At 37.2% G+C, this 26,827-nt stretch overlaps 2 protein-coding genes and 2 non-coding genes across 5 annotated transcripts in view; 2 read left to right on the forward strand and 2 right to left on the reverse strand.

Moving 5' to 3' along the window:
- The window catches only part of LOC140160839 (nocturnin-like), a 135,727-nt gene that overhangs the window by 66,832 nt on the left and 42,068 nt on the right, over window positions 1-26,827 (forward strand). The gene's annotated exons all lie outside the window — the stretch shown is intronic.
- Window positions 4,531-4,619, reverse strand: Trnay-gua (transfer RNA tyrosine (anticodon GUA)). Its single transcript is given in 2 exon segments — window positions 4,531-4,566; window positions 4,583-4,619. It is a non-coding gene; the product is annotated as a tRNA-Tyr (tRNA).
- Window positions 5,924-6,012, reverse strand: Trnay-gua (transfer RNA tyrosine (anticodon GUA)). Its single transcript is given in 2 exon segments — window positions 5,924-5,959; window positions 5,976-6,012. It is a non-coding gene; the product is annotated as a tRNA-Tyr (tRNA).
- Window positions 6,780-21,946, forward strand: LOC140160837 (uncharacterized). Of its 2 annotated transcripts, none has more exons than XM_072184153.1 (2): window positions 6,780-7,247; window positions 20,356-21,946. In XM_072184153.1, exons 1-2 carry the CDS (start codon window positions 7,237-7,239, stop codon window positions 21,317-21,319), a joined length of 975 nt encoding a protein of 324 aa, XP_072040254.1. In that variant the 5' UTR covers window positions 6,780-7,236; the 3' UTR covers window positions 21,320-21,946. The 2 variants fall into 2 exon arrangements, with proteins under 2 accessions (XP_072040254.1, XP_072040255.1); XM_072184154.1 differs by lacking the exon at window positions 6,780-7,247 and adding an exon at window positions 19,715-20,082.

Genomic DNA, 26,827 nt, shown 5'->3' on the forward strand with positions numbered 1-26,827 from the left:
GACGAACCGAGGTAAGACAACAAGGCAAACGGTTCAAATCGCTCCATGTACAAGTTAGAAATTATCGGCGTTACAGGGGAGCCCGTCGAACAAACATGGCATTGCTGGTATAAATTATTGCCATAACTAAAACATGTATTGTCCAAACACATGCTCAATTCACAGTTCACATATCTGATCTAGCGACAAAATAGTACGCTTCGTCAGAGTCTTATCCTCCTTCAAGACATCGCGAACCGCATGTGCCGCGTCTGCCTGTGGAATGCAAGTGAACAAAGCAGTAACATCAAAAATGTCATCGTCTCGTCCGCGTCCAACACAATAACCTGATTTTTGTCGCAAAATCCTTCGAGTTCCAAATGTGATGGTCCGAAGGGCATAAACTCTTAGCAATGTACTTGGCTATATTATATGTGACCGATCATATGGTACACTGTCCTTATGAATATTCATGGATATACAGCGATCACGGCATCACTACACACTTTAAGCAAACCGATACCCTGCGGCAGTCGCTAGTGAACCCAAAGGACAAACAGCCTAAGGGCCGCGTAAGTGGTGTAGTTTACGGTGCCCAGTGCGCTGAAGATCAGGAGTGCCAAGAACATTACACTGGCGAAACCGGCCAACCCCTGCAGTCGTATGTCCCAACATAGACGCGCCAGTTCAACGATTCAGCTGTCTATAGAACATTTAATGGCATTGGTGACAGTTTTGACATTGACGACGTTGTCATTTTGGACCGTGAATCCCGTTGGTTTGAACGGGGAGTCAAAGAAGCAGTATGGGTATGAGCCAAACAACTTTCCCTCAACAGGAGCGGGTGCGTTAGTGTTAATATGTCACATTGTTGGGTTTGGGTCATCAAGCAACTTCCTCATCGATTGACCTTGGATAACCCTAAATCATCCACCCGGCGTGACCCAGCTGAAGGCCAAAGGTTTTGCCGCAACGTTGGTGATATAATAAATTCATTTAACCTTGACAGATGAGGGGAGCATTTAGAACGCTCCCATGAGTCCAATAGGGCCAAGTTAAAAGAACATCTTGTTTGTCGTATAGAGCCTATTATACACAATTACAATTTGTTGGTCGCTGAACTATTTTTTCACTAACGTAGACCTGTGCCATTTTTAAATCTTCCACTTCCACTTTGGGCTTTCAAAAAAAAAATTCCAAATCTGCAAGAACAAACATAATGTAGTCCAATAGTTTCCGATGGTATAAAGAAGCCTAAATATTTTTGAGTATGAGGCTGTGGATCACAAAGTACCTCTTTAACTTAAACATGTTAAAGGCCCATTCAGTGATTTGATCATTCAGAAAATCATAATAATCATCACCTTTGTTAGTGTAATAGTTGTGCTAACATGGCCTGCAAGTGGTTGAACCGAAAGCCGCGTTTTACATGAAAATGTAATTTCTCTACTTGGTAGTTCGCAGCATCTTGCGAATGGTAGTGAGCTTTGGCAAAAAGTGCATTGATTATAGCGAGTGTATACACGAATTCTAATATCACAGATATACTTTTGTAGGTCCTGTTTTTCTTGAGTTATGTTGTAAAGAGGACTGAATCAACAACACTTTTGTAAAACGCACATAACTCATTAAATACAATAAATCAAGAAGGTTTTCAAAGTATATGATTTGTAGAATGAACTATTGCAAAACATCAAAGTGTTATTTCTCAATAATATATTGATTAAGATATTGAAAATCGATTTTTCTTTTTGGCTGCTTCGACCAACAATACATCATGTACTCCAGTGGCGTAACTAGGGGGCAGGGGGCAACGTGCCACGGGCGCCACCCTTATGGGGGCGTCAAATTGACCAATTCAGCATCGATTCTGCGCCCCTCCAAGCGATGAAAGTCAAAATTTTCGCGCGCGGGCATTTCAGAACAAAATCAATTGAAAGAACATTTTAAGGCCGATATTCAACTTCTAATAACCAAAATTAATTAGTGATAGGCATTATTTGTCCACAATTTTGCGCGCTCCACGCGCAATTGTTTCAAGAATGGGGGCATTTCGTATCCTTAGCCCTGGTCGCCACTGCCCGCGTCAAAGATATTCTTGATGGGGGCGCATTTCAGAACAAAATCAATTGAAAGAACATTTTAAGACCGATATTCAACTTCTAGTAACCAAAATTAATAGTGATAGGCATTATTTGTCCAAAATTTCGCTCGCTCCGCGCGCAATTGTTTCAAGAATGGGGGCATTTCGTATCCTTAGCCCTGGCCGCCACTGCCCGCGTCAAAGATATTCTTGATGGGGGGAGGGGGTAGGGGCGCCAATTTTGTTTCTTGCCCGGGCGCTACCAACCCTAGTTACGCCACTGGTGTAGGGCCTACCCTTAAGTAGTTAAATTAGCTACATATATTTGAATGGGGCTTCAACTTTGTCAATTCTACTGTTTTCCTCGGGGTTATTTGTGCCAAATTTTCATTTTAAAAATACCCAATGGCAATTTCATTGATTTATCCTTCACCTTTTAGTAACTTGTGCTCAATTTTATTCTTTTTTACACTTTCGCTGGGGTCACTGAATGGGCCTTTATAAACATCAAGGATAAAGGAGGATGTCGAGATCATTGGTTAATATTTTTTCTCTTTACAAAGAATATTTAAAGTGACAAGGATAGGAGTCCAAACTTGATATTTAGGTTTAGTGTTTTCATTTCATATTTAGCTACAAATCTTGTGAAACTCACATGTTTATTTCAGCCTAGGAAATTCGTACGATGTATAAGTATATAGTATATCATACACTGCTAAAACAGCAAAGCAACACTTAATAAACACTGAAGATGAAGATGTTTGTTATTATTAACATAAGATAGTGTTAAAAACCACACTTTAAAAACATAAAACATTCTCTCTTTTTTTATGTGTTTTAGTGTTTATAAATTAACACCCCTACCTTCACTGTACAAACCTTGGACATTAAAGGTGCTCAAGTGTTTATTAAGTGTTGCTCTGTTGCTTTTGCAGTGTAATACGTATAATGCATTACAAATGACAAAAACGCCCATCCCCCCACACACACACACATAGAAAATATAGGCAGAGGGATAAAATAGAATGTTAAAGGGCATATCTATTGCAAAAACAAGTTTAACTCCATTCGAAGAGAATAATTATTACATTACAAGTTGACACTCGTTGCAATTTTTTTATGCGTATTTCTCCTGAAAAAAGAGAAATTGTGTTGGTAAAGTTCGGGCTCGTACGAGTCCTTCCCCCGTTCGAAGCGAAATTAATTTTCAAGGCAGCGGGCTGATGACGTAAGTAAATGAAGCGGACACTATAGGGGAGAGTGGGGTAATCCCGAACATCTTTTCATTTAAGCCTATTACTGCACATGAAAATAACGTAAGATGGAATAAACCATATCAATATCAAGAGTGGGATTACCCGCCCTTCTCCTATGATCACATGAACTATAGAGCTCTTTTTATGTTCATTCATGCATAGATCATCTAGATGATCTATGATTGATGTATAAATGCGCGACCTTTAAATGTCAACCAAGGCTAGCTACCGTCTCATTGAAATTGTTTATTTGCATAATAAATACAATATTGATCACTGAGACTAGTATACCTGAGTCTCAGATCGATCACGCTCAAATTCTAAGCTCAAAATATATTTTTATTTTTTAGTCCAAATATTTCTCATGTTGTTGATATACATATGAATTGTAATATCACAATTTACTAATATATAAAAAAAAAAAAAGCGGCTGATTTTATCCATATGTTTAAAAACCATTAAATTTGTAATACTTGATTCAGAATTTTTTTTGAGAACAACAACAGTACATACGTTCTGTGCATTGAGAGCGTTTACAGTCCCTTCTCTCAAAGCAGGTACATCTCATTTCATGACGTCAACTTTTTTTCTAGGTCAAATCTGTCTCGTTCGAAGGAACTCACTGCTTAAGTTGGTTTTTGCGGAATATCAATTTTAAGGTTATTAATTATTTTAAACCGTTAATGTTGTGATTTGGTAGTTCACAGCATCTTACGAATGGTAGTGAGCTTTGGCAAAAACTGCATTGCTCAATTCATAGCGAGCATGTAGAAGAATTAAAATATCACAGATGCCTATCAGGTGCTGCGGTTCTTGAGTTACGTTGTAAAGAGGGCTGAAACAACAACACTTTTGTAAAACGTCCATAACTCATTAACAACAATAAATTAAGCAAGTTTGCAAAGTATATGATTTGTAGAATGAACTTTTGCAAAACATCAAGGCGTTAATTTTCAATAATATATTGATATAGATAATGAAAATCGATTTTTAGGTTGCTTCGACCAACAATACCTCGTCTACCTTTAAACGTCTTATTTTCTCAAAAAAGAGTCATTTTCATTGTCCTCATAATATTAGCTTGCCAATGATATGATGTTGCCCGAGCAATATATATATGACCTTTAATTCACTTTAAGTGAAATGTTAGGCCTAACCATCGATCACAGTAAGAAAAAATAAATAAAATGGAACGATATAAAAACAAGTCCTTCCTTCGAACCGGATTCGAACCAGTGACCTATGGATCACAATGTAAAATCCACTACAGTCCACCGCTCTACCAACTGAGCTATCGAAGGATGACGTTAATATGATCATGTATACAGTATAATGATAAACCTATCGATCGCAATCAAACATAAACTAAATACACATGCATTCGACCATGACGATAGGACACGTGGTTTCAATGCATGTGTCTTTGATTGTTTAAAAAATTTTAATTCACAAATCATACGCTTTTCAAAAACATTTCTTGCTCGTAGGCCTATATGCAGCAAGAAACATGAAATATGGAGCTGAACTTATAACCTCATTGGCATACATTTAGCATTATGTTCAAAAAAGACTTCAAACATGTCATGTCCCAAAATACTCTTAATACTAAGATTATTTCTTATTATTTTTGATTAAAACAACGAAATCTATGGGTATTTTAAAAGAGGGTTAATCAAGCTTTTATAATATACATTTCACCTGAATCAGTGGTCTAGAACAAAAGATATGCTTTATCCAACAAAGGAGTCAAAGATCGACCTGGAGAGATTTTGGCCAAATAAAATAATGTTTTTGGCCTGTAAATTTTGGTCAATAATTCATAACAATTAGACCAATATCCAAAATATTACACACATGACCACTAGCCAATCTAGTCCCGTGCAACAGTTTCGAACGGTGCACCCGGGTTAGAATTAGCCTAATCGTTAGAGTCTCCTCCAGACCAACATTTTTAGGTCTTTTTTTTTGGGGTTGGGGGTAGGCCTATATCTTCAATACGAAATGTCAGAATTTTGATGGACTGCTTTCCTCCCAGCTACATACACGTCAAGTAGGCCTACATATCATTAAGGGACCGTTCACAAACACTTGTAAGGGGGGTGCCTGATGCAAAACAAATTTATCGCGAAAATGTTTCGGGGCCCCCACTTTACAGACCTCAAAAATTTCAGCCCCCCCCTTTCACATGAAAATTATGGGTCAACCCCATAGAAAAGCATACTCAATTTTCCAGGAACATTTGTGGTCATTTTTTCAGGCCCCCTCCCCCCCTTAGGAGGGTCAACAAATTTCAGGGCCCCCTTTTTGCATCAGCCCCCCCCCCTTACCAGTTTTTGTGAACGGTCCCTAAATGACTTACTTCGATGACTCTTAAATATCAAAAATATCAAATTTTAATAATTTGGCATGTAATATGTATTATTATATATTGCGAATTTCAAAAATCAAAATTATTTGATATCAGAAGGACATTCCTCGTATTCAGTAAGTAATTCGATATGTCTAATGTGCTCTCAAGTCCCACAAAAAATACTGTGCAAACGTTGATATCCGATTCTTTAGGTGAAATGATTATGAAACAAATCAAAATAAAATATCGAGTCCTTCCTTCGGACTGGATTCGAACCAGTGACCTATGGATCACAATGTAAATTCCACTACAGTCCACCGCTCTACCAACTGAGCTATCGAAGGGTGACTATTAGCAAACAAGGATTATTAAAGCTTTTAGGCCACCAGTGCATAAATGATAGGTAAGTAACACGGTTTCGATGCATGTTTTTGTATGTCTTGTTTCAGTTTATTTTGTCAATAAACATGGCAACGTTTGGAATTGAATGTTTATAGGTATATGGGGGTGTATGATATGTTTTACATCATTTTTAATTTATACAAATAGGCCTATCGTGACTTGAACTTACCCAGCAGCAAATGAGCCGAAAGGGGGGGTGATTTAGGGACCGTTCACAAACACTTGTTACGCCCCCCTTTCAGATCTAAAAATTTTAAGGGCCCCCTTTTTGACATATTAAAAAGTATGGGTCAACCCCATAGAAAAGCATATAAACTCAATTTTCCCAGGAAATTTTGTGGTCATTTATTCAACCCCCTCCCTAGGAGGGTCAAAACTTTAAGCCCCCCCCTTTGCATCCGCCCCCCCAACAAGTGTTTGTGAACAGTCCCTTAAAGCTCCTTAATTAGGCTAACATTAGGCCTAAACATAATTATTCCGAAAGAGATATCATCTCTTATACAGTGTCAAAATTCCAGACTATGATGACGTCAATATTTATACATGGCGGTACATTTGCCATATTAACAGTTTCACGATCACGGTGATTGGTCCAATGTTTGGCTGTGCTAAAAAACCCAATTTAGTCTCATCCCCATCCGGGTTTTCCCATTACCACTCAGTGCCCAGTATAATAGCGTGTGATGTCATATAAACATCAAAGGCGGAAGTAATCAGACACACTGTTAATAACAGTGTTGTAGACATAGCGCTAGTAGGGAGTTTCCGTTCCGTTTCGTTGATCTGCAAATTTCACACTTTCAAACAACCCCGGGAAATTTGATAGTGGCGGCGGTTAACAGCTAAATATAGAGTTTATCCAGCAATTTAAACCATAAAGCTTCAACTCTTCATACATGGTGGACGTATATACTGCTTTTAATGGCGAAACTATTTGATATGGAGATTATGATGGATTCAGGCCTTCAACCAAGAGCCCTTCTACCACACATTTGGCACCCAATACTACAGCGTTTGATTTGCTGTTCTACACATCATTCAGCGCCAATATCTGTGTATTATTTTATTTTCTGATATTTTTCATTGCCAAAGAAATCGTCGTATGCTCCAATGGATTGGCTGGGAAAATAAGGCTGGCGCATAAACACGACAGATACAGTGTATTTATGCAAAATCTGTAAGTATTTATTAACATTGATGTTATTTAAAAAAAAGACTATATTAATAAAATGAGCACAAGAGGTCTTCGCAGAATCAAATCATTCAGCAATTCTTAATTATACCGTAAAAGTTAGACTAATTCTTCAATATAAGAGCAGTGTGTACAGTCTTGCAAATTTATATATTTTCAAATTAAAATATTTTTAACAAAATGGAAAAGGTAAACATCGTTATAGATCTAATTATTTCAAAAGCGTTTTTGATAAATTAATATAATTGAGCAAGAGTTGCTTGTATTGCTACCAGTGTCTCCGTCGCGTACTATGCGTCTCTGTATTTATTTTATTCCTCATTTTTTGATCCAAGACATTTCGTAAAGAACTTTGCTTTCATTAAGGGGTACTACACCCTGGCCAATTTTGTGCCTATTTTGCATTTTCTCAAAAATTATAGCGCATTGGTGACAAGTAAAATATGTATATTATAGGGGCAAGGACTACAACTACTGCACTGAGAATTCAGCAACTCAAGGCAAGTAGTTATTGATTTATTGATCAAATAGTGGTTTTCCCTCATTTTTGACTGTAACTCCACAACTGTTGTCAGTGCTGAAATAAAATAGTCAGTGCAGTAGTTGTAGTCCTTGCCCCTATAATATACATATCTTACTTGTCATCAATGCGCTATAATATTTTAGAAAAATGCAAAAATAGGCACACAATTGGCCAGGGGTGTAGTACCCCCTTAATACATTTATAACATTAGCTGGTATGGATAATTAGTTATATTTTTATAAGTAAAATCAGAATAGCAGTAAGAATAGCATTATAAATGTACATTTATAGACAAAGAATTAGTATGCGCATAATAAGTTCATATCATTCTCCAAAACCAGTGAAAACATCGAAACTTGTCTACTATCTTATCCATCAATATGATAAGATAAAGTTCTTTATTAAGTTTTTGTTTTTCTCCAAGTTTGAGTTGCCATCTGCTACATTTGAAAACACAGATACCGATCAGAATGCTTTGTATTGGATAATAATTCCTGGTTTATATTTAACTTGACAACATCTGGACCTTGATAAAGGTGTGCAAACTCAGGAACAAAGAAAGTTATAGGTCCGCTTTGTATTAATGCTTCATTGATATTAGCCACACAGTTTCTTTGTGTTTATGTAAAATATGTAAAATAATAAGCAAAGCAAAATAACACCTTTATACCAGATCATTGAACTTTTACTTATTGTATACTTTTGTTGAAAAATGTTTTATAAGTATCTAACCTTTAACATTTTACTGAGTAAATGCGGATACAACTAAAGTTAAAATGGTTTTTGCAATGCCATCGGGCACAAATTGTATGTTTTGTTGTTAACGAATTTGGTGACGAAAATTAACGATCAAATAATTGATTTCTTTGTCATGTATTTGTTCCGGTGTTTCTTTGTTGATCAAACTTTGATGAATATAATTCTTTTAATTGTCCAGGATGTGTACAGTACACTCAAATCATTGTCATGTCGGGTCGTTGTTTTTGTTTACTCTTTGATATATTGATCGTGGAAACATCTTCACTTAGTCATTAAATAAACATAAATCAGTATGCTTTGTTTTTAATTAACATTTTAAACGTTTTAGTATTCGCGCACGCACCTTTGATCGGAAGTGGAGCTAATTATTAATTTACACTTTTATTGTCTATTGCTCTAATTGCATTCATAAGCAGACAATTAAGCATAATAAACAAAAAAATGTCGCCAGCTACGATAATTTTATTAATTTCATTTTAAACTCTTTCCTTTTCATCGAAATGCATTTACGTATAGAGAAAATAGTTTTAAACAATTGTTTAAAGCCGTATTTACTACGATGCCAGTCGAATTTTAATTTGGTTATTCTTTGCCAAATAACCGTAACAACTGTCAGGAAGTTTTCTGGTCAATTTAAGGCAAAGTAATGAGGTTAAATAAAAGAAATCTCACTTAAAATCTTAACCGCTTAACTTAAGTGTTCAATGGTGATTTTAAAGTTATAATATTATGACTTTAATTCCAATTTGCTCTGTATGCCCTATATACCGTACATCCGCAAGTCGATTCTAAGGTGCGCTAGGTCGAAAAATATCTCAGTACCATAACCATAACCTTAATACAACCCTCCATACCATACATAACCCTAACTCTAACCCTATAACCACCATTAATTATTATATCATTAGCTATCATTTATATAAAGAGACCATAAATTATGCTACCACCTCAAATCTTTTTTTTTAATGTCTCCATGGATTATTTGACTGCTAAATGAATTCCTATGACTGGTATAAATTACTAATGACATACATGCTTTATCTACTTGAATATATTTGCAATGAAACATAATAGATTACTTTGAAATAATCATGTATTATTGCACATACCGCTCCCAAACTCTAGTTATATTTATAAAAAAACCATTTTGTAAAAACCACCAAGAATGTTTCAACTTTCAATTGCCATCCCACTCGACCACTCTATACCGGGAACTTATTTTGTCACACATATCAAGTGAGAGTAGGCTAGCCATATAAGCCCACACATTGCCAATTGCTTTCTTTTCAAATTGTGACGATATTTTGTTTTGTTTATTATATCAAATTGGGAATCTGAAGAGTATGGTATTTCGCAATACATAAACCATGGTGACGGCACAAGTTCTTTCCAAAACCAAAATTGCATATTCAACTTTACAATAATCGTGTGGCCGATGTTGCATGTTCATGCAGAAGGCTATGAACTTTGCTGCGCTTGACTTGTTTTGGGAAAATCCGAAGCACAAAAAATTAATTCTATTGTGTTACTGTCAAATATCACCTGTACTACTGCATAAACACAAACAATGAAGTTGTAAGGACAATTCAGGGTATTTCCCACTATGACTGGGTTCAAAATAACAAATTTTACTTGACATGCTTGACGCCGAACTTGACAAATCTGTGAGTTTTTTTACCATCTAGACAGATATCGTCATTGGGCCGGGCATTTGGCAAAATCAAATGTCAAATTTGACGGAGTTTTAAGTTTGCAGGGGTCATAAAACACACTTCACTAAAAAACAAAACAAAACAAAAAACCACCTATTGGCCTTTTGTATTGAAGATATACATTTTCCCAAACACCTAAAAATGTAGGTCTTTGGGGGATGCATATCTTCAAAACGAAAGTTCATCCCAGCTACATGCACATTAATATCATTAGATTTACTAGTTCACCCGTTGCTGTGAGAGTAACTGATGGCAATGCTATTTGACCCCTGATGACCCTTTTGACTTTTTGACATGTTCTCCACATATCAAGGATTCTTTCTACCACTTTTAAGACCAGTTGGGCATACTGACCCCATATGACCTTTGCCCTCGAGTGACCTCGGTTTGATTTTGTTCATGCTCCCGTGATATGGAGAATTACTTTCACCAGAGTTTTACCCGAAATCAGGCGAAGTTTACAATGCAGCCCCTGGATGACCTTTGACCTCGGATGACCTCGATTATATTTTTACGTGTTCCCCTCATATCAAGGATTCCACCCACCAAGTTTGAGCCCGATCGGACAAAGTTTGAAATTTGAACCCTCCGTAATGACCTTTGACCTCGGTTGATGTCGATTTTATTTCGCGCATATATTCCCCTGGTATCAAGGATTCCACCCACCAAGTTTGAGCCTGATCAGACAAAGTCTGAAATTTGAACCCTCCGTAATGACCTTTGACCTCGGTTGACCTCGGATTTTATTTCGCGCATATATTCCCCTGGTATCAAGGATTCCACCCACCAAGTTTGAGCCCGATCGGACAAAGTTTGAAATTTGAACCCTCCGTAATGATCTTTGACCTCAGTTGACCTCGGATTTTATTTCGCGCATATATTCCCCTCGTATCAAGGATTCCACCCACCAAGTTTGGGCCCGATCGGACAAAGTTTGAAATTTTGACCTTTGACCTTGACCTCCGGTGACCTTCAAAACCACCCGGTCAACATGCTTTTCCCGATACCTATTCATATCCGAAATATCGGATCAATGCGTCAAAGCGCGGCGAAACGCATAGCCGGACACACAGACACACAGACAACCACACACACAGACTTCGCTGGTTATTTTAGTATAGTAGATAAAGATTACTTCGATGGCTGTTTAAAAATGTCAAAATTATAATTTTTGTAATAATTTGTCATAAAATTTGTATGTCGCGAGTTTCAAAATATAATAATAATAATAATAATAATAATAATAATAATAATAATAATAACACCAACACTACTACTCATAATAATATAATAATAATAATAATAACACTAATAATAATAATAATAACACTAATAATAACACTAATAAAACTAATCTGAGCTTTCCAAGAAGGCGTAGTCCTCCAGATGTCGGAGGCAATAGAAGTGCTTGGATATTTGCGTTTAAACATTATAAAAGGGTTACTTTTTGACACGTTATGATTGCTGGAAATGCAGACTTTCAATGTGTCTCAATACGAAACAAATCCAGCAAAACAAGTTCACATTCGAAAATTCCTAAATTTAAGGCTCATTTGGGACAATTCCGTGACTTATACATTTTATTATTTTGCATTTCTAAGCTTTTTTCCAGTAACATTGGCAACTAAAATTCCAGTCGTTTTCAGGAATCAAACCTGGAAATCCGAACATTTCTTTTATTGAAAATGTACTCTTCAGGGAGTGTGCACTTATTTTCTGGAATAGCATATGTGACCGTAGGCTACACCACGAATACGCCGTAAATGTCCTCAATTGTATTCTGAGTTACAGTGTAAAATGGGCATGAAGGTCGTATTCATAGGTACCTCAATTTGGTGCTACGTGTACCTCATTTAATGAGATACACGTAGCACCAAATTGAAATACCTATGAATATGACCTTCATGCCCATTTTACACTGTAACTCAGAATACAATTGAGGACATTTACGGCTCATTCGTGGTGTACGGTCACATATTGGAGTAAAACTGATAGGTTTTGGTGTGCGTTGACAAGCTTGCTTCTTCAATATGCAACATTGGATTCCCTTAAGGGGGTACTACACCCTTGTCCAATTTTGTGCCTATTTTTGCATTTTTCTCAAAAATCATAGCGCATTGGTGACAAGTAAGATATGTATATTATAGGGCCAAGGACTACAACTACTGCACTGGAAATTTTATTTCAGCACAGACAACAGTTGTGGAGTTACGGTCAAAAATGAGGGAAAACCAGTATTTGATCAATAAATCAATAACTACTTGCCTTGAGTCGTTGAATTTTCAGTGCAGTACTTGTAGTCCTTGCCCCTATAATATACATATCTTACTTGTCACCAATGCGCTATAATTTTTGAGAAAAATGCAAAAATAGGCACAAAATTGGCCAGGGGTGTAGTATCCCCTTAAAATATCCAGGATTTATAGTTTAATGATCTTAACATAATCTATAAACAAGGTAGCTCCTGGGCTGCATTTTGTGGTAGCCTTGTCCATAATCACTGGAAACTGATGTGTACCAATCATTTTGATACACCCTGTATATAGAGGAAAACACCATGTATGATCATGGCAATAATCAGAGTGTCTTAACACGATAACATGCCTTAATCTAAGGGCTATATTTAAACCCTAATTCAATCGATCCCCAGGGACGAATTGGCTAAGTAAGGTTTATGTTCTAAGGCTTATGTTGCGAGACGTGCAGATTTTCCTGTTATTATAAAGGAGTTCAAATTGTAGGAATAGGCCTAGATACACACTTGTAGCGTATTGCCTGGAACCATGCTCAATGGCGGCGCTACGGGGGACAAGAGGGCATTTTCCCCCCAAATATTTTTTGCCCCCCCCCCCGTTTGAGGCATACCCCCCCCCCCAAAATACGTACATTTTCACTTTTTGCGCAAATTTTGCCCTCCCTGAAATTCACTTTTCCCCATACCCCCCCACCCCCCCACCCCACCCCGAAAAAGTTCCTGGCGCCGCCACTGAGCATGCTGCAACTTGCTTCTGTCCCGTCCATACACTCACTTTAAGTATAAGACCTACTTTTTAACCAAATTATTTTCATTTTAAAGATATTACTTTTTTTTTTACATTAATTTCATGAACGTTTATTGCAATATTTTGAAACGGGGGGTCTCCAAAAATGTACGGGGGTGTACGCATTGAGATTAGAAAGTTTATCAATCATGCAGGCGGCGAGTGGCATGATAGAGCCGGCAACTTGTGAAACCGCCCGGCCGTATGGCATTTTCCATATACTCGGTTAGTTTTGTGGGGTTCATTATCGAACCCCAACGGTTTTAGCTTGTATTTATATTATTTATTAACATAGGCCTATTTGTTTGTGAAATTTCAAGCGTTTTAAAATTTCAAAACAATCCCATTCAATTACACGGTTGATGATGAAAATTTACTGAATTTAGAGAATGCACAGTGACCACCACCTGCAATCATGTAGGCCCTACGCGTACGCCTACCTCTATTATACTGTTCGCCAAAAGGAGACCCATCAGACATGGTCTTCAAGTTTTCAACATTGCTCTACACACCGGACATTGGAGGGGGCGTATCGCTAAACCAAATTTCCCGAAATGCACCCAAAACAAGGGCACATAAATCTCGTCCCATCCTAAGCGTTTGAAATTCCGATGTGAAGCCTAAAGTGCATTTTCATATCAGTAATTGCTTACTATTAAATTAACAAAACGTTCTTGTTTAAAATAGTAACCAGTAGACCGCCTGTCTACTGTGTAAGCAAAATACATGTATATCAAAACACTGTTTAAAATGCATATTTACGGATTATGTCAATTCATCAAGTTTAAAATAGGACTTACGAAGTATCAAAATATGACTTCGATCATCGAGGATGAATTGAACTTTTTCTAATTCAAGTTATGACAAGCTTTTATAAACAAATAAAACTTAAAATTGATCATTATGACAGATATATGAACACTTATGAAATCCGGGACGAAATCACGCGTCTCTATTGCTTCCTTTCCCAGGCTAAGTTCATTTTGGACTTTCACGTGGTATAAAACACACGATACATTAAATTTTGAATCGGAATCAAAAAGAATATCACTCAACACCGTTTTTAATTGCAACTTATTCACCTTATCAATTAAGTTCAAGCCCTTAATTAGTCAGTAATGATGACATTCCTGATTGAATAATCCACCCTGACCGTAGTGACTGTTCAATAAAGTTTAAAGGCCACATCAAGTTCATGAATCTTTGTAAATAATTCATAAATAAATACATACCTGTGAATAAATAGATGCCAAACAATAGCATATACTAACAATGTCGAGGATATGGTAATTCCTATATATAATACCGTAGATAACCATGATTACTGATAAGAATGCTTTGAAAATAATTAGAATGTAAATCAATAATCATTGTTGAAATCATGAAATATCAAATATTCGTATCTATATCAGACATGTTTTCCGACTTTCAAGGTGTTTAAAAGGCAAAACTAATTCTGATAACCCTGATATGACAGCAAAAACATGTGTATCATCGCAATGTCAATAATCAATTCAACCCAAAGAATCTTTAAATTAGATGCAAATTAAGATTTTATCTAAAGCTAAATTTTATTACAAATTTAAATCAACATATGATTTGAAAGGTCGATGATAAGGTCAGATTTGGTTGTTTGTTTGTTTGTTTGTTTTAGCGATTAATAACTTAGCTGCATATAATGCACTTGACATTTTTGCTTTTATTGTTTTAGCGATTAACAATACATTTTTCTGCGATTTCTAATTATAATATACCCTATTGTATTCCTTACTGAGGCATCCCCTCAAAATGCTGCCGATCTGGAAAAAAAGTCCACTGAAACAAGTCCACCTTTTTCTGTAAAAACGTTCAAAAATCAGCCCTTTTTGAAGGAAAAAGTCACGAAAGGTCCAGATTTGTTTTCGGGGCAGTGTTGAAAGTATAGCCCTTTTGAAGGAATAATTCACAAAATGTAAATTTTTAGCTTCCCACCCCGGGAGCCCCCCCAATACAACCTGGCTACAGGACTGGTAGTGCACGCACTCAAATACCTATGACTTAATATTGATTCATTGGGATACTTAGCATCTAGACAATCCTTTATAAACTAAGTGTTCAGCATTTTAAGGGTTCACACGCACACAACATTTTATGATAGAAGCGGTTAAAAGTCGTCGCAGTTAAAATACTTATCTAGGCAGACTGCCTATTTCCGCACGCAAGGAACCTGCTCAATGTGTCTTGCTTCTTAAAGGCCCATTCGGTGATCACAGCGTAAGTGTAACAAATTAAAATTGTTTATAAATTGTCTAAAAGTGATAAGTCATTCAAATTGTCATTAAGTATTTTTGAAATGAAAAATTTGGCAAAAAATGAAGAAAAACGGCAGTATTGACAAAGTTAAAGCCCCATTCAAATACACTTTGTAATTCGTGTAAAATGTCTTCAATTGTCTTTAATACAAGGCTCTCAGCTTAACCACTATCATTAGCCATAAGAGTCATAACTAGCTCAATTACCCCGCGCTGAAATTAATGTCCTCGCCGAAATTAATTTCACCGCGCTGAAATTCTCAACCAATCAAAAAAGTACATTTTATGTTGTAACCAATTAAAAAAACCACTCAAACTTTGAAAATTAATTTTGCCGAGCCGAAATTCTGAATTTTGCCTCGGTGAAATTAATTTTCAAATTTTCAGCTTGTCTTTTGATTGGGTTCAGGCGACAACAAGGAACTATTTTGATTAGTCGAGAATTTCGGCGCGGAGCGGGGCAAAAATGAGCTAGTTATGACTAATGGCCAATGGTAAACCACTAGCAGGCGATGTTAGCACATCTATGACACTATTAAGATGCCATCCGCCAAAACCTGAACTTTGATGATTTGTACGATCCTCCCGATGAACAAATCACTGAATGGGCCTTTAAGCTCAATGCTTTTAAGGTTATCTTGATCGTGTTCAAAAATATGTGGTTAAAGAGGATGCTGGATATATTCCAAGACCTATGCCACCAAGATAAACTATGCCTAAGGCGGCGTCATCATCAACCATATTATATTTTGCAAACTAATGATTTTTATAGTTGTACCGAGTTTGCTATATCATCCTAGGCGTGGTTCCTTTTGGAGATAACGTGTTGTCATGACAATAGTGTTTCCTTTAATGTCGTCAAAATAATCTCATAATGGTCTCTGTTTTTATTATTTCTTTGTTTGTTTGTTGTTATTATCATAAACAGCTACATTTTGTATATTATTTGCAATTTCGTTTTCAACCAGAGTTTATTAAAAATCCTTTAATAAAAAACAAATATCTATACGAACAATCGAACATTAATCATGTATTCAATTTTAATAACATTCCTATCATGATATGACAGCAGTAGGCTATAGACTGATAGATGTCATGTAACTTACGTCAAACGTCGTTTATTTATTGTTTTTAGTAACAAAAAACAAAAGTTGTATACGATATAACAAAGAAATATGATATTTTCAAAACGCTATATATAAAACAAGTTATATTATGGTACAATACAATTACAACGAATGTCTATTTTTAGAGCTAGAATCAGGGAATTTCCTTTACGTACACAGAAGTATAATTCAAAAGTTTGCATTAATAGTAAACAGTCTGTTGCACAATAAAAAAGAAACTTTTGTATACCAGTTTTGGTTTTATTGCTATTTCAGTTGACATTGTGAAAGTAAATCGGGTCAAGGAGTTTGGTTTAAGAAATCCCCATACACGTCACGGGAATTCCCCCAGCACAAAACAAAGACAATTGAAATTGCGGAAAAGAAAACGTCTCCAGTTTCACAAAGCAGACATTAATTTCGACGTATACTATATACTTCCCATTCAATACATAATTCCTCTATTTTGTTTTGTATGTTCATCTATTTCAGGGTGTTTTACTACTAAATATGCTGCAGCAGTGCAGCCACAAGTCCGAAATTTTTTGTACGGCAATGTGCCACTCAGACCTTTGGATGCTGACTTTCTCTATTTCTTGCTGTTTTTTGCAACCCATCAGTAGGCCCTATATCAATTTGTCACCAAAAGCACCTATACTAAATGACATCCAAATTTGCCCCGGAAATTTGCCCAAATTGGGTACTTTTAGGGGCACTGTTGTCCCAATTCGACCAATTGGGTGCATTGATCATCACTGAAAACCCACCCATCGATACATCAAAATTGCTGAAAGGGAGCTAAAGGGGGTAAAAGGGTAACCAAAACTGTGACACATCTCCGTACACCTTCAACCAGGGACAGTGGCGTATGGCCTATAGCATGAGTCATCCTATTAGGGGGGGCACCGACCATGATTGGGGGAACTCAATAGGCAATCAGGGCCGGGCACAAGCCGTTTTCGGCAATTTTCATGGAATTTTCTAAAAGTGACCAGAGTCTGGGGGCACAAGTATTGTCTCTCTACATGTATGTGTTTTTGTTCTCTGATTTTCGCAATGAGAGCTGCTATTCAAGTTTCAAGTTTGCACGTAACGTATTACATACATGACATAATAATAGCATTCATGTGATATTCCGATACTTGGATATTTCCCAATTTTACAAAATACTATAAAAACTGGCGTAGGCCTATGTGTTCAAAATATTACAGACTCTCGTTTCCCTTCTCTTGGTCACTTTCCCTTCATCGTGTAGAATGCTTTTGTATATCTCATTAAGTCATATTCATCATAATTGATTCATAATGATTATAATGATATTTTATTTCACAATTCATAACTTTTAGATTGAATATGCTAGGAATTAGCCAGTGTCGCACGCATTAGAGAATGGATTTGGAGAAAACCTTCTGATAATTACAAACACTCGCTGAGCAGCAAGACATTCCCTCTAAGCTTTTAATCCGATAAGCTGATTATCTATTTGTTTTCATGAATTGAAAGACATTCTTTGATGTATTACTGAGCTCAATCATTAAGATTAAAAACTGGAGCGTGAGCCACCCAGGCTGGTGGCTCAGCATAGTATTTTATTAACAGAAGGTTTTCTCCAAATTCGTTTCCTAATGGAATGGCGAACTGAGGGTATTTAAATAGCACCTGGGGCATGCCAAATCGGGGTCGAAAATGCCATACTATAACCCGTGGCGCGAATTGCACAAAAGGGGTATAACACTCAGGTAAAAAACGAAACGAGAGGGAGAGGACCTAATCAACCCCGGGACGAGACCTGATTCTGACACGAACAAAATAGAGTAAAATTGGTGCAAGGGCTGGGGGAAAGTCTGAAAGTTTACCGACTGATATCATCAACGAGGCGGAAGATACTTAGCCAAAAATTACAACACTTTCGTAGTAAATGGAGTTGTGTGATTTCCTTTTACATATATTTACACAATCATTCAGAGGTGATTTCCGAACTAGATTTTGACAATAGCTGTCCATATTTCATTATTGTCACTTAGTCTATTGTGTGAACCTCATTATTTAATATCAACATGTAACTTAAGGGATCTGGAATGACCGTTTTGAGCGTTTCAATAGTACTTTTTGTGGGGCATGAGAGCACATCAGACATATCGAATTGCATTCTGAATACGAAGAATGTCTTTATGATATCAAATAATTTTCATTTTTTGAAATTCACGATATAATACAAATTTTATGACATATTATTAAAATTTGGTATTTTTCACATTTTGATATATAAGAATCCTCGAAGTAAATTTTATTAATCTAATGACATATTCTTAAAGTGTTTGTAGCTGGGAGGAAAAGCCGACGATCAATTGAAAATTTTGACCTTTCATATTGAAGTTGTGGATTTTTTCCCAAAAAGACCTAATTTTTTTGGTGTTTTCGGGAAAAAATCCATATCTTCAATACGAAAGGTCAAAATTTTCAATTGATCGTCGGCTTTTCATCCCACCTACATACACTTTAAGTATAAATCATCAGATTTATAAAGTTTACTTCGAGTACTGTTAAATAGCAAAAATATCAATTTTTAATCATTTGTCATAAAATGTGTATTACATTGCAAAATTTGATATCAGAAGGACATTCTTCGTATTCAGAATGCAATTCGATATGTCTGATGTGCTCTAATGTCCCACAATAAATACTGTCCAAACGTTCATACCCCATCCCTTAATGATGAGGAAATTGGGTTGATGTGGCACCATTTCCGAATATCTGCTGTGATCAAACTATATCTCACAGTTTACCACGATTTATGCATATTAAAGATCGAAAGGGTAAATGGCAGGAAGTAATTTATAATTAATGTTTGTCCGGATAACTGGATGGTCCGAATGTTCGCAGGTACTTAACTGGTGTGAGAGCTCGCACCCGCACGCTCGTCAGATTCACATGGGAATCTCGGTCTTGCTTATTATAAAGTTGAATAATTCAAGATATATTTTGATCAGAGGTCTATTATTCTATACACCGCACTCTTAGAACTTTATTTGTCCTCTCCGGAGAGCCCTGATGGCAGCAGCGTAAATTCCTCTCAAAAAGTGGCTGAAAATGGCTCATTTTCCCACAAAGTGGAAGAGCAAGTCCACTTTCTCCCAGTGTTCCCCCAGGAGGCTCACAGGACTGACACCCATGCTTGTTAGTCCTTCAAAGGAGCCATAAAGGATCTTTGGTCACTCTGTTGAACTGTTTTGGTTCTTTAAAGAAAATGTAGGACCTGTAATGGTTCTCTAAAGGATTCTAGAATTTTCAGGAAACTTGCTTGAGGGTTCAGATTTGAGAGCATTCCAAGGAAGACACTCTGGACCCTTCTTGGAACTCATGTTGGAACCCGTTTGTAGAGTGCAAGGTACTTCCCTGATGCATATTATGATCCCTGCTCTTACTCAACTTCCGATAGCCGAGGTCATTCTCGAGGGACTGTGATGAGGGGGGGGGGGGGGAAACCGGATGGGAGGGCAAAGTACACATTGATGTCGTGTCATTTTAAGTTAAAACACATGCATTGAATGATTGATTTAACATTTTTGTTTTCTGCTACATAATTATTAAAATTTGATACCAAATTATAAATCTGCTATATAATTTAATCGTTTTTTCTCTCCTTTTGCTCTCTTTTCAGTTACTTCGATTGTTTTATCCACACCACATTGGTTTGCTGTACTACAGTACTAATTCTAACCACCCAGGCTATGAGCACACCATTCCAAGTCAACTGCTCTCATTCACTGCACATCTTGAACGCTTTCATCACCGGTGTCTACATCTTCCTTCTCTTCAAGGAATTCATCTCTGCCTCAAATTCACCAAGTAAATGGATGAACATCATCATATATGGCGTTTCCTTGGCAACGCTTGCTACGGTTGTCGTAACTAAGGAAGACATTGTCCTGGTAGCCATTGTAGTGATTTCAAATGGTGATGTAGTTAATGTGAATGCTGCGCGACTGATGAAGAGGGTTCTTGCTTTGAGAGGAACCTCAAGTTACCGTGTCGCCATATTTATGGGTACTTATTCAACAGTGGTTTTCAGAGCTCTTCTGCCTATAGGATTGATTGTACTAGCTTTAGTTAACGGCAAACCGTTCAACATGTCATATCCATCAGTTTTCTTCTTTTTTGTCGGACTACTTTTCTTCGGAGCTTTGAACACATGGCAGGTAAATGCTGCACTTGCCAGGATATGTCGCAAGGGTGGACGAGTTGTGGAAGTCCAATCTCGCGAGGTCCACGCTCTGCCCAAACCAGAAGATCGTCAAATTCAAGAGCGGATTGAACTACCGCCCACGTATGATGAAGTATGTGGCGAAACAGGACTTGCCACGTTTGCAACAGAGTCTGAAGACGGGAGTTCACTTAAAACTAATGAATCTACTGATCTTAAGAGTGAATCCACAAGCGTGACGAGTATGGAAAGCGATTGCGCAGGCGCGGGAATCGCTCAAGGAATCGCTATTGACATTGGTACGCTGGAGACACATCAGGACTCAAAACAATCCAAATTTACTGATGTAGGATTTGTAGATCAGGACCTTGAAACAGGACCGGATAAGTTTGTTGAAATCGATTTGACAAGTTCCATCTGATGACTTTGTAACGAAATTTCACATTTTATTGTGGAAAAACACATGTGTAATTTTATAAATTTGTTGAGCCAAAGCCAGTATTGAATTATTTATTAATCAGTCGTATTTTCTTGGTATTTTGAGAAAGAATAAAACAATGTATTGGAGACTTTCATTCCAAAAACAAATAAAGTTTATACCGTGCTCATATCAACGAGTCTCATGTCTACGTGCAATCAACATCATCTCTTGGATCTGTACTAGTGCATTATTGTGATTTGCTATTTTACCCTGTTTCGGCATTTTTGAGCATTGTCGATGTCAGGGTGTGGCCAGCTAGCAGCCCGGACTTTCCGCAAGCAAAGCAAAATGTGAATGTTGATTTACTGTAATTGTATTATGTATTATATTGCCACTCATCATGGTAGTGATGTTGTAAGTGTATGCCGAAATACTGACATTATCGACAGTGTGCGTGTCGGCATTTCGGCAAATATCGTCGGAAGGCCGGCATTTTTGGCAGGATCGTTTGCCGAAGTGACGACTCCGCGGTGGACGTTTTTTGCCTGATAAGATTGGGTTATGTGGCATATATATACCTATATAGGGTTTAAAAAAAGTTTGGTTTATGTGGGGAACAGGGGGGGGGGGGGGCAAGACAACTGTTTGACTTTCAAAGGGCGCGATTTGACGAAAAATGTTCTAAATGGGCCAAACTGCCTTACGCGACCACGCAGCATCCCACTATTATAGGGGAAAGAGTGGGCAGGGAATGTTGCACAAGCTATTAAAGGTGGAGCTGCAACTGTAGCACATAGGCATTTATCACGAGGGTTAAGTCACTATTGACGCATTATTTTTAAATCTTATAATATTTTCTTTTTACATAATTATTTCAGTGTGTATAAAATATGCACAGAATAGTGTGGTGCAGGGTTCTTTAGTTTTCGTTATTCTTATTTATTTATATTTTATTCAAAACATCTCTAAATACTTTTATTTCGAACGTCCTTTTCCTTATAATAATACTAAACTGTGTCTATCCAGTCGATAAGACTATTTATAAGTATGTTCTCTCCAGAATAAGAACAACAACTTATTATTAGCCAACTATTGGGGTGAATGTTAATTTCACACTCACAGTGTGAACAAAATATTAATCATAAAATCTTTCAAAACGTGGTTTACCAGTATTATACATGTAGTATCACCATGGATGAGATATTTTAAAGCCATAATGTACGATTTTATAATATGAAACTCAATTTTTTTTCGAACCTGATTATTTTGGCATAGGCCCCTAGGCCTACTATTTATCATTTTATAATGTTTTCACGTGTGCTAATATAACTTACACAGAATTAGCCAAAATCGTTGTGTTTGTTCAGGGGCGGATTTAGAGGGCACCCGGCGCGCGCCCCCTCCAATTTTCGGAGCGGCGCCTGACTTTATGTATTTTTGCAGAGCGGCGCCTGACTTTGTGTGGCTCGGCGCCCCCTCTATTGAAAATTCCTAACCCCTGTTGTTGGTTAATATAGCAATTTGACATAATGTCGTATTCAGATATACTGTACCTTCCCCGTCCCCCCCCCGCCCAGCCATGTTTCACTTAAAATGGATAGGAACCTTCCTGTAGGCTACTCAGTTATTATAATATTATTTTAGCATTTTTAGCGTTTGATGGATATCGTACATTATGGCTTTACCACGAAGTCCAACGTTTGTATATTGTTATTATTATTATTTATGCTTCATCTTCATTTCTGTTGTCAGATCAGCCTGTAGGCTATGATAAAGACAGCCTATAGGCTATGACAAAAAGTAATGCAGCCGTTATAAAGTCGTCCGATGTTGTTCAATATTAACAACACAGTGTTTTTAAAGGAAAATATCCGGTAAAAGTTGCAGTTATTTGTATTGATTTGAATTCAACGTTATCTATATATAAATAAAAGGAAGGTTGCCCATCTTGTGCGCGAGTGTTCTCCGAATTGCCTAGACTTTCGGCTTTGATTTAGTGGGATATTGATCGGGTACATATTGCCATTTTTCCATCGGACATTCGTTTTTGCTAAAATTGATGGTAACTAAGAGAATAACATAAACAACTGTCGTGTTGCTATGCAAAATCGCATGCAGTGGCATTCTGGGTAATAAGGACAGTGTGAACCGCGTAATAATATTTCCATTAAAAAACCATACGCAGAGCAACATTGCCCTGTTTTCTGCCAACTGCGAGGTGGCCAAGAAATGATTCAGGCTATCTAGATGCACAACATCGCGTACTTTAAGAATGATCTTACGAGCTTTTCGCCCCTACGCAGAGCTACGCACCCCATTTTCCGCCACTGCACCGACGTTGGCAGCCAAGAGATTAAGGCTACGTCGCATGAATTTCATATTTATTCTAGGCGCAAGGCCTATGAATCATCGTTTAGTTTTACAGCCAAATTCATACGGGAGATTGAGGAATATACGGGGAACGCATTGCACTTTATTTGTTTGAAAACGGTCAAGACCAAGAATTGGCCTCAAAATCAGTGAAAATATGGTTAAAACCGGGGTTTTTCCCGGGATTTTTTGTTGTCAAAACTCAGTGGTAGCGCGTACCGTAACTAACTGGCAGCAGCGCGTTGGCGTTAGTACGTCGGCGTACTGAGCAATGTGACGCGCACGTACGGGGTGCATAATATGCACAGCTGAGCAATGTGACGCGCATGTACGGGGTGCATAATATGCACAGACCAACTTCCCGTACCAGAGAAATAGAAAAAAAAGAAAGGAAGACAAAACTGAAAAGGTATGCCTATGGATGGGTCGGGTTGTGGATTATATGCATGGTACTGGATTCGGTTAAGAGATTACCCGCCAAGATGATAAAAAATTGTGAGGATACGAGAGGAAAGAAGGAAGCTAAAAATGAAAGACTAACTGACTGACTGACTGACTAACTAACTATCAATAAATGAATAACATTGAAACGGAAATCACAAGCTAAGCAGCAAAAATGAAAGACTAACTGACTGACTGACTGACTAACTAACTATCAATAAATGAATAACATTGAAACGGAAATCACAAGCTAAGCAGCATGGGAACAAAATAGACCTATGCAAAAGAAACTGAAGAGAAAGAAAGGAGCTAAATGAATAAAAAAAAAAAAAAAAAAAAAAGAAGAAGACAAAAAAGGTACGGGTAGGCCTATTATACGGGTTATGGTTACAGTAACTAAATGAAACGGGAGCAAACTAAAGAGGGAAAGAAAGAAACTAATCAGGAAAATTAAGGGAAAAAATAAGTTAAAATTAGAAACTAATCAGGAAAAATAAGAAAAATAAATAACAACTGAAGGAAACGGGAAATCACAAGCTAAGCAGCTAATAAAAATAAAGCTATAAAGGGAAACGTATAAGAAAGGATAGATTTAGAAAATAATGGGAATGGGGTTAGGCCTAGATAGATAAATAACATTTTGTTTTAATGGAAACAAACTGGGCCCATGCAGAAGAAACTGAAAAGAAAATGTAAATGCAAGAAGGGACAGGTTTAGAAAAATAAAATTTACCTTTCAATGATTCTACCTTTTCATTAATTCCTCCTGTTTTAGTGATCGCTCCCATTTACTCATCTAGCGGGGACCCGCGCGAAGCGCGGGTATCCCGCTAGTTGCAAATATTTTGGGCAAACATTTTTCGCAAAATATATTTTCAACCCCAAAATAACATTATGTTTAAAATGTTTTGTATCAAGTTTTCAAAAATGTTTTTGGAATGTTATTAAAACGTTTTTATACCCTTTATATAACCCGATATTTAAACGTTTTCTGTAAAACATTTTTTGTTTGCTGAGCAGTAGATTATCAAAAAATGATTTTTAATGTTATAAAAACGTTTTATACCATTAATGTACCCTTTATATAACCCGACATTTAAACGTTTTCTGACCACCTTTTATAACCTTTTTCGAATGATGTCGAAAACGTTTTGTGTTTGCTGGGATGTCCCTCGCGAAAATCCCGGCATTTTTCGCTAGAGGCCAAAATCCAAAATGGCCACCGCCACCATTTTGAAAATTTAAGTTTTGAACCAGAGCACCTATAATCATGCACAAAGACACTTTTTCGGATATGTCGAGTACAAGGATTCCGATTCTGACATTAGTTTGACATTACGGCATCATTTTCACCCAGAAATCTAAGATGGTGGCCGGCACCATCTTGAAAAATTTAGTTTTGAACAAGAGGACCTAAAATCGTGTACAAAGACACTTTATTGGATAAGTCGACCACAAGGATTTCAAATTTGACATTACTTTGACATTACGAACTCATATTTACCCAGAAATCCAAGATGGTGGCCGCCGGCGCCATCTTGAAAAAATAAGTTTTGAACCAGATTACCTAAAATCGTGTACAAAGACACCTTTTCCGGTAAGTCGACCCCAAGAAATCCGAATCTGACATTAATTTGACGTTATAACATAATTTTTGCCCAGAAATCCAAGATGGTCCCTATTTGGTAGAGCGTAAAAGCTCGTAAATGTGATTTTTGAATGAGAGCAGAAGCATAAGTGTGTCATTTCCGCCTTATCTGGGGTTCATGTCCCTTATATGGGGTTTAAACTGCCTTATCTTGGGTTTACATCCCTTATCTAGGGATAAGGCGCCTTACCTGTGGTTTAGACGGCCTTATCCTGGGTTTACGTTCCTTACCTGTGGCTAAGATGCGATAAAAATGTTTTGCATCAGCGCCCCCACCTAACAAGTGTTTGTGAACGGTCCCTTAACAGTGTACAGTTGCTGTAAAGGGTGATGAAGTCCTTGATATTCAACAGTAACGACATGGTCCTTCGAGTTCAAGGATGGAATGAGCGTCCTTGAAGATCATCCAAGGTCCAAAAGACTTGCTGACGTCACCACTATAAAGATATATGATGTGCTGGTACAGTGTCAATGATAATGAATAAAGCTAAAAGAACCAAACAAGAAAGATGAGGCAGCCACAAAATATAACAACCCTGATGAAAGTGTTTTCAACATCAATCCATTAACATTTGGGTATTCCAGGCTGTCTTCTAGATTTGGGTCCCAGAATCTTCATGCCAAAAATTGATACCAGTTGGCATAATCAGGTCCACACCTCCTATACACATAGAATGAGGACCGAAACAAGTTTCATCTATATTTGGCTAAAGGTGATAAGACATACATTAATCACTAGAATTATGAGTCCATTTAGTGGAAGCACCTGGATCCTCGACCCCTAAGAAGATCATCACTCGGTCACCATAGATCAAGGTCTTCATCGCTGTTTTTATGGAGTCTTGATGAGATCAAGTTTAATCATAAAATGTTGATAGCAAAATTGAGGCAAGCAATCAAGTGAAGAAGGTTAGTAGTAGGAATGGCTGTACACTATTCTCAGTTTGTTTGTCAAGCTGCCATTCACGACAGAGGGGTCAGATAACTAAAGCAACCATATTGTGGTCCAGGTATGGCATCCAGCCTAGAGAAACCTATTGTAGAATTAT

The sequence above is a fragment of the Amphiura filiformis genome, chromosome 9 (assembly GCF_039555335.1).
Source record: "Amphiura filiformis chromosome 9, Afil_fr2py, whole genome shotgun sequence".
Lineage (NCBI taxonomy): Eukaryota > Metazoa > Echinodermata > Ophiuroidea > Amphilepidida > Amphiuridae > Amphiura > Amphiura filiformis.